This window comes from Capsaspora owczarzaki (genome assembly GCF_000151315.2).
Source record: "Capsaspora owczarzaki ATCC 30864 unplaced genomic scaffold supercont2.24, whole genome shotgun sequence".
Lineage (NCBI taxonomy): Eukaryota > Filasterea > Ministeriida > Capsasporidae > Capsaspora > Capsaspora owczarzaki.
Window position 1 is genome coordinate 1 of NW_011887315.1, and position 9,013 is coordinate 9,013.

At 52.1% G+C, this 9,013-nt stretch overlaps 3 protein-coding genes across 3 annotated transcripts; 2 read left to right on the forward strand and 1 right to left on the reverse strand.

The window, feature by feature from the left end:
• Positions 1-331: 331 nt before the first annotated feature.
• CAOG_09205 (hypothetical protein) lies at positions 332-943 on the forward strand (the record flags this gene model as incomplete). The annotated part of the gene is made up of 2 exons (XM_011272620.1): positions 332-609; positions 667-943. Coding segments are annotated over 2 exons (555 nt in total), but the record flags the coding sequence as incomplete, so codon positions are not given.
• Positions 944-2,102: 1,159 nt separating this feature from the next.
• CAOG_09206 (hypothetical protein) lies at positions 2,103-4,944 on the forward strand (the record flags this gene model as incomplete). Its single annotated transcript, XM_011272621.1, has 5 exons — positions 2,103-2,174; positions 2,239-2,311; positions 2,381-2,632; positions 2,799-3,517; positions 3,634-4,944. 5 exons carry the CDS (start codon positions 2,103-2,105, stop codon positions 4,942-4,944), a joined length of 2,427 nt encoding a protein of 808 aa, XP_011270923.1.
• Positions 4,945-8,012: 3,068 nt separating this feature from the next.
• Positions 8,013-8,876, reverse strand: CAOG_09207 (hypothetical protein; the record flags this gene model as incomplete). The annotated part of the gene is made up of 1 exon (XM_011272622.1): positions 8,013-8,876. The coding sequence occupies one exon, from the start codon at positions 8,874-8,876 to the stop codon at positions 8,013-8,015; it is 864 nt and encodes a 287-aa protein (XP_011270924.1).
• Positions 8,877-9,013: the final 137 nt, after the last annotated feature.

A 9,013-nucleotide genomic window follows, 5' to 3' on the forward strand; every position in this document is an offset into this window, starting at 1 on the left:
CCAGCTTCACCTCCCACGTTCTACAGTGATCAGCATCACCCAACGTTTCTCGGGAAGGGCGACGACGAGCGACAGCCCCCGCCCCGGTCGCCCCAGCAAGCTCAAGTCATTTCACCGCAACAACATTGTAGCACAGATCCTCCTCGATGAGTCCGACACCGCACCCGAAGTGGCCGCCACTATGCGCACATTGTCCAAAGTTCGTGTCTCTCCATGCACGATAAGAAGGGTGCTGCATGGTGCAGGACTTGTCAACGGAGCGAAGGTCAAAAAAGCCCTCTTGAAAGAGACACGCAAAGAGCGACGCTTGGCCTTTGCACTCGCTCATCAGCATTGGACCGTCGATGACTGGCTGAGGGTCGTCTTCTCCGACGAGACTGCTCTCTATCTCTACAGGAACAACAACGGTGGTCGTGTATGGCGTCTGGTTGGCGAAACGTTGACCGATCGATGCGTGCAGGGCACGGTCAAGTTCGGCGGTGGCCATATCAATGTTTGGGGCGCCATCTCTCGTTTCGGAATTTCGCTTTTCTGCGAGGTCGGCGACGTCATGAACGGCGACACCTACCTCTCAGTTTTGGAGAGCGAGTTGCTAGCAAGCATTCGCGTGTGGAACAACAAAAACGAGATGATTTTCATGCATGACAATGCCCCTTGTCACAAAAGAAAAGATGTGGCGAAGTGGTTCGAAACCAATCAGATCACCGTCCTGGACTGGCCTGCGAACTCTCCCGACCTCAACCCCATCGAAAATGCGTGGAACATGGTCAAGAACAAGATCTACCAGGAGAGGGAGATCAAGAGCAAGGCCGCGTTGTGGGAACGCTTCCAAGCGGTCTACGAAGAAGTGCTCACGCCAGAGGTCTGCCGCGATCTCATTTCATCGATGCCGCGCCGCATTCAAGCTGTGATAGATGCCAATGGTGGTTATACCAAGTACTGAAGTGGAGCGAAGGCGCTGCGACACGTTGTTTGTGTGCCATGTAATGCTTTGTGAAAATTGGGCAAAAAATCCGCTCTTTTTCTGTTTTTTTGAGTTTCATTTTTGTCTGTTCTCGCTTCGAATCTTAACTCCCAGCCCGCTGCTTCACTTCTAAAATGTGTCTGGTACACCGTACCATGAATGAACATTCCGCGGGCGAGACGGAAAGCAACACAGGTCCCAGGGAGGGCGAAAAAGTGAAAAAAAGAGGGGGGGTCGAAATTTAATGATCGGGATAGTATAACGCACACAATGAAGGCATGCGTGCTGGGTAGAGAGCTCGAACAGATGATCAGCCGGGCTGACAATGGAGAGAGCAGGCATTCCCCACATATACAGCACGAAAGACATGTTGCAATAAGAGAAACAAACGCCAATGACAGGATTTCCAAAAATACTTAGTTGAACAGGTTCAGTTGCCGTTTCCTTCATACCGTACGCTTGTCTTGAACTCGATGCTGAGTGCTCGTCTTTCGCTTATCAACGCAGCGTTCCGTGGTGCTGCTTCATGTACTACCACTACCACGACTCTTGCGCCGAAACGTCTGCATGGTAAGGTTCTTGATCTTGTTTCCGTCCACCGGCGTCCCTTCCCGCTTCCCTGCGCTGTTGGTCAGTGAGAACCAACGCGCGGTGTATTGTTATGGTCGTTGCGTGGCGTGCCATCGGCCAAGTGCTGTTTCTCGCTTCCGTGCTGAGTTTGGCCTCATTACCGGGCAGCAAAGCCCCTAGACTCGCGCTCCGCCCCTTGCCTACAATGCCAACTCCATAACCTGCGTACTAGCAGCTGGTGACTGGTGTGCGTCGCCTCTTTCGGCTTGAAGACTTGTCTCGGCTCCGTTGTTTTTAACCAAATTCAGCAATCTTTATTCTCTTGGCGATCGCAATCCTTCTCGACGTCTCGACTGCAAGTGCTACTTGCTTTGAAGAATACTGCCCAATCCACTCACTGCCTATTGTGCTTGTAGTTGCGCCACCCACTTCAGCCGAATCGGCCTTTGACGCCTTCCTCTCCCCCTCTGGCGCCGTCCTCGGTCCCTCCTTTGACGCCCTCCCGTTCCCCACCTTTGGCGGCGTCCGCTCCCGTATCGAGAGGAACTATGAACGCCCCAACCTGCTCATGTGGCCCCGCAGGTCCCACTCGACCTCTGCTTCTGGCCCTCCGTCCGAGATCGAAGCCAAAGCCCCTTCTGTACGCGTCCTTGTCATGGCCTTGAGTTGCATGTTCTCATGCTCACACTGGGTCATCGTTCTAGGCGACTGTCGCTTCAGCGGAGCATGACCGTGCGTTGATTGATCGCCTGCCCGAACCCCTCCGCGAGCCTTTCGGTACGATTCGTCCACTGCTTTGGAGTTAAGGTTGTGTTGTCGACTGACTTTGAACCGGCGTGACAACAGAGTTTACCTGGAAGAGTACTGGCCTTCGCCTTTATCTCCTCAAGGAACTGTCTGAGTACGACGATTTCAACGAGGTCAAAATCAACTCGGTGAACCGTTTGCTCGATGTTTTCGCGGATGTTCCTCAATTAGATATCAAGAAGCGATGCCTTGAGCTGAGGAACGAGGTGACCGACAAATCCTTGGTGGTCGATGACCCGCAGATGGCCAACTCCATGATTGGATGGATTCAAGAGTGGGAGGGACAGCTAGGTGAGTGAGTGTGAGTGAGTGTGTGTGTGAGTGAGTGAGTAAGTGAGTGAGTGTGAGTGTGTGTGTGTGTGTGTGTGTGTGTGTGTGTGTGTGTGTGTGTGTGTGTGTGTGTGTGTGTGTGTGTGTGTGTCCTCTCTTCACTCATTTCTCGTCTTGCTGTCGATAGTCCACACGTTCCCCACCAATGTTCGCGAGCTGAAGCCTGCCCCGGGCCAACAACGAGCCCGGGAAGATTGGCCTGTGCCTGTCGACCCTGTCTACGCACGCCACAATACGACCAAGGAGATTCTGACTGAAATTCACGAATCAATTTTCGGCCCCAACCGCTCCTATCGCTCCACATTCAGCGGTTTGCAAGTCGCCACCATGCGCGGCATGGGCAAAACAACCTACGGCGCGAACATTATCACGCACCTCCTCAAGGCTCTCGAGCATCCAGCAGCAGATCTCGGCTTTTCAGAGGAGCGCAGGTCATTGTTGACGAATCTGCTCACCCATCGTACGCAGACCGTCTTCATTGATTTCAACGGTCGAGGCGACGGTCTCGAACCTGAAGATAACTTTCGCAAGCACATCTGGCTTGCCAAACGTCTTGCTGCTCGCGGCCTGCTGGACCTCCCTATCCACAAATGTCGTGATCAGCTGAGTCGACTGACCTACCTCTTAGTCTCAGAAGTCATCCACGAGCTCTGGCGACGCTTGCGCGAGCGCCAGCAGATTCCTGACGATGAACACGCCCTTCTGATCATCCACATCGACGAGTATCAGCTTGCCCACCGCTTCCTTGCTGAGCAAACAAATGCGGAGGCCGCCACCGGCACGCTGGCCAGTGTTTTGAGCGAGATTCTTAACTGCAACTTTGACTCGAAGAAGAACACTGTGGTGGTACTTTGGACTGGATGTTCAACCGCTGGTTTGACCCAGCTTCCGCTTAACGTCCATCAGATGAAACTGGTGCATCTAGAGCCGCTCTCTTTTCCTTCTGCCCTGGGTCGCTCGAGAAAACGTGGGAATCCGAGGAACCTCCGATTCAGCCTCACGCGCAGTGGCGGAACACACGAGAGTTTCTTCAGTTTGTTCACGATGTTGGCGGTTCTCCAAAGCTTCTTTCAAGTCTTTCGTCTCATCCTGAGCTCGCACTTGCGCCAAACGATCACACCATTGTCACGGTTTTGGATCACTTCGCAAAGCGACTCGCGACCGTCCCGCTCGATTTAGTCGGTGACGAGCAAGACGCCTTAGCGCTTGCCGATCTCGTGCTGACTCAGCGGCCTGTTGTGCCATCGACACTAGTTGGTCAGTTCACGGTTGAACAGCTCGCCTACCACGGCATGCTGTCTCTCGCTCCAACGGCCCATGGTATGGTCGTGGTCGGCTGTCCTATTCATTACATGCACGCCCTGCTCAACCGGAACTTTGCAACGACCCGCGCGTCTGCATTGTCTTTGTTCCGGCTCCCTTTCAACGATGCTGGAGACAGGGATATTTTCGAAACCGCGGCGCACTTGTCGTTGACGGCACAGCTCCGCTTGCTCGGTAAAAGTGGTTCGTCTCCCGATGTTGCCAGCCTTCTACGCATCAATTTCTTGAATTCGCAACCAACTCCTGATTTTCGCGGCTTTATTCACCCGAACGCAATTTTCCACGCCTTCTCCCCGTCTGCTTCTTACGTGCCGATCATCGAGGACACGCAGATCCTGTCCAACCGTCGCTCGACCTTCAACTTCTTCACTCGTCGGGTTCAAGGAAGAAGCCCCTGGTCCCGCGAGCAAGAGGATTTAGGTTGCATGGCCTCCTGTGTTGACGCCCCAGCAAACGGCATTCCGGTAGTTCAGATAGCGAAAAACACTTACGGAGTCGACATGTGGGTCGTTCTTCCCGCTCAGCGCAAATTGTACGCAAAGACGAAACCCGTGTTGCTTCTCTTCCAATTCAAGCATCGTCAAGTCGTGAGTCAAAACGAAACTTTCAGCACTCTCCAGAGCAGGATCAAAACGACTCTAGAGAAGGTGACCGCAGGTGTTACAGACCCGCAGACCGGCGAGACCGTCTGCGACGTGCTGATGGTTGTGATGGTGACTGGTACCGCCAGTACACGCCCGAACGAAGCCACTCGTCTTGCGGCAGATCGAAAATGGGCCAAAGCACTGGCAACGTTTAACAAGGAACCCGACCCTCGTGTGATTGTTCTCATGGACGAGGATGTGCGCCGAGTTGTGCCTTTCATGTGGTCGCGCTTTCCCGACACTGGTGACTGGGTCGTGCCGAGCAAAGCCGATGCGTCCCGCCAGGCTGACGATTTGTCCATCTAGGATACGGATTTATCCATCCACGATACGATTTGTCGAGCCAAACTGATCAGTCGTCCAGTCAAAATGATGCTTCTTCCATTGGTCGTTGATTGGTGCCGTTGGCAGCTGCTGTCTTTCTGTATCTGACACGTCATTTGGTGTGTCGCGAATTTGTGATTTGTTGCATGTTGAATTTGTTTTTTGTTTCAAACCGATGTGTATTTGAATTGAACAGAGCTCACACCGTCATAACAACAAACGTCCGCCGAGCGTACGAAGCTCTGGTCAAACATTTGCAGCCCAGATTTTGGTGTCTGGGATGCTAACAACATTTTGGTCGTCGCAGAGGACGAGAATCGTCTTTTGGAGGGTCGAGTCGGGCTCGGTTGCGAGATTGTTGCCTCAGAGCGAATGGAAGTTTTGTTTTTTGAAGCCGTCTCAACCTTTATTAAGAATAACAAAGAAAAAAGATCATGGGCTATGAGACAATTGAATGTGCGTTATGACCACACCAACGAAGGCATGCGGGGAGGGTGCTCGAACAGATGATCAGCCGAGCTGACGGTGGAAGGATCAGGCTTACACCACGAAAGACATGTTTGCTAGCCAACACGGTTCCCAAACAAGTAGACAGCTGGCAGGCGGTGGGACAGCACACTGTCGTAAGGAGCGACAATTCAGAAACGGTCAACGGCTTTCCACACAATTTGCGGGTACTAGGTGTACGCGAGAGCTAACAGTTGTGGAAAGACGTTCATTGAACCGGATTTCAAAAGCCTTTCCCCACCTGCTTTCGTAGGAGGGTTGCTCATGCTCATCAGTATGGAGGGAGGTTGCGAGCTGTTTCGACTCAATTCGAATGACTGCGACAGACCACGAATGGAGGATTCCCAGCCTCTGTAGGTTTCTGCTCAAGGAGTTGTCGAGTCAGAAAGTTGCAAGCAGGCACTCAGCAAAGTGCTTGGCGAGAGAGAGAGCCTCGTCCGACCTTACATTGCACATGAAGAGCTCTGACGCGACTTCGAGAGGCATCGTGTCCACAATGACATAGTCGTTGGCAGCCGGCATGCGGTAGGCGACGTTTCGGAGGATGAGCGAGGTGACAACGTTGTTGACAGCATCTGGCTCGCCGTCGACAAACTTGGCAAATCTTCAGGCGTCGTGTATGAAGAGTCAAAGAGCAACAAGGAGTCGAGCGTGGCGAACAAACGGTCAGTTTTGACCATGCCCGTGGTCTAGAATGCGCATGCTGGACGGTACTGTACCACAGTCCTCGGTGGCGGGGTCGGAGACCGCCTTGAGCTTGGAGGCGAGTGCGTCCGTGTTGCGCTGCTTGATGGCAAAGAATGCGTCAGAAGCAAAGTCAAACTCGACAGCACGTCGGTCGAGGCTGTTCTGGTCGGCAGGCACGAGCGGGTTGCGATGCGAGGTCGATGGCGGCAATCATGCCAGAGCCATTTCCGACTGGACGTGGCAAACACTTGAGCCGCTGTGTGCGACAAGTCAAACTGTGAATCAGAGCGACACTATGATCGAGAGCGAGTCAAGTGAGTGACGTGACATTGGGGTAAAGTTGATGGGAGCTTGCATTTGAAGCCAAAACAAAAATCACAACGAAAAAACCGAAAGAAGAAAACAAAAACAAAACGAAGCCATCACAGCGTCACGACGAAGCTCGATCAAAAGAACCAAACTCACCATAAACGACACGATGCCGACAAACAAAAATCACTTTGACTTTGACCTGTCGGTTGAATCAGTCTGCTTTGTTTTTTCAGTTTTTGCGATGAGTTCTTCGGCTTCTTCAAAGCGTCAAGCAGTGGACTCTCCTGGAGGTCACGTCGATCAGCGTGGCAGAACGGTAAGTGGGCCGAGACCTGTTTGAGTGTACCCTTCTCGTCTTCGACACGAATTCTTTGAACGAACTGGTTCTGTGGTGCCGGAGAGTGGCGAGAGTGGTGAGAGTCGTGAGGGTGAGCAAACTTTGCTCTTACTGGTGTCTCGGCAGTTGCGCGCCATTTTGTTTGTTTGTTGTTTTTTCTTTTACCGACCTTCTGTGCTTGAAATTTTTCACAGCATTGGTGCCATGCTTTGATAGTCTGTGACGATGGCAAACATTATTCTAACCTTGTATTTTTTGCTCTCAACAGCAAAGCAACGATGAGGACGACGATGAGGGCAACGATACCCAGCCGGTTTTGGCGACAGCTTGGGCTTGGCTGGCTTCTATTCTGTCCAGTCGCAATGGTACAGTATTATGCAGTCGAGGTCGAAATCACAGCAGGCGAGGTTGGAAATTAGAGCGGACGAAGTGAGGAAAATCGGACTGGAAAAAAGTAGCTTGGTTGAAAGTGCGAGAAAAATGGTTTTTTCCGTAATTGGTTTTTGTGCGTTCGATTTGGTTTTCAACGAGTTGGTTTTTGCAAGCTTGTATTTCGAATTAACCCACTTGAGATGTTAGAATTACCAACAACTTCAGGAAGTATTTGAATTGAATCATGTATCTTGGAAGGTCATTAGATGCTGGGGTGAGTAGCGGGAAAGCTAGGGCTCGGGAAGAGCTCGAACTACAGTTTTTATGAATTACTTCCACAGCGACGTCTTTACCACCCAGGGCTCGTACTCACGAGCCATTTCGGTGTAAGCATTAGCATTCGCATAGTTTATCATAGTGTCATTAAATTGGTGGCAATCGTATATGCCGAGTGGATTGTTCCGATCATTCCTAACGACCAGCCAGTTGCAGCACCAGTGACAGCGCAATGTGCACTCCACAGTGGAGCGCTCCAGCTTGCATACGCTCAATACATGTACATGCATGTATAAATAGGCTTAACTATGTTTGTTTTATGAAGGTTTACGGGTAGAGTGAAGAAAGGACGCAAGGCCGACCGGACTGTGGGGTGTTCTCCTGAAAGCCATCGACTAGTCTTTGGCAGATGCTTGTTGCAGAATAAACATGATTTGAAATGGATGTACAACAATACAGTATTTATACATGTAACATGACACGGACGATCACATCAAACGACCACCCAAAACAGGCGAGCGGGTGCCATTGAGGGAGCTTTCGAAGGAGAGCACGCCAACTAATCTAGCACATCGTGCATCTCGTGACAAGCATTAAAGTACTTGAGCTGAACATGCGTGATAGTGTTTTGGCAATGCGTTGCCGTCACGGTACCAACAGCAGCGGTAATACGACTTGAGATTGTTTCGTTCGGTTCCAGCCGGGAGCGCTTGAACGCAGCCTTCACTTGGTTGAAGACATACTCGATCGGGTTCAAGAACGATGAGTACGGAGGCAGAAAGAGCATCCCATACCCGCGGCGTGCAAAAAGCTCGCGCACTTCGGGTGTCTTGTGAATGCGCGCGTTGTCGAGCACGATCCAGGCTTTGTAGCGATGATGTCCCGGAAAGCTGACACCTGGGTGCTCTTCGCTCGGTACGAAATAGGAAGTATTGTCATTGTGCTCATCAATCTCGTCTTGAATGAGTTCTTCGTGTGGTGGAACGTAGACGCCGCCATCATCGTTGTCATCATCGTCGAGAATCCTGCGACGAGAACGGCGCTTCTTTCTGGTCGTCGAAGCAGAGGTGGAAGCAGAGGTGGAAGCAGAGGTGGAAGCAGGAGCTGACCCGCCAGCTGCAGACGCAGCAGACGACACAACTGCAGCGGGAGGGGCAGGTGGTTGGGACGAGGACGCTGCACCGGACGTCAGCAGTGGCATGTGAACTGCATTACTGATCGGCACACTGTCCTCAACCATGTTTGTAAGGGGGAGGTCGGGCTCAAGCTGTTGCACTGGGAGCTCATCCACAGCGATGCCAGACGCGGCGGTGTCGACGGCTTTTTTTGCCTCGAGCGTGTCAAACAGCTTCGTCATCGCCTCCGCAAAGACATGGCCAGTCACGCCTCCGAGCTGGATCTCATTCAACACAACGCCACTCATTCCGATCGCTGCAATGAGCGTGAAATTCGCTGCACGAATACTGCCAACTTGAACGATTGCGCGCGCGCCCTTGCGAGATCGACCTCGCGTTCGATGCTGATTCGCATTAAATCCACTCTCGTCCACGTAGAACAAGC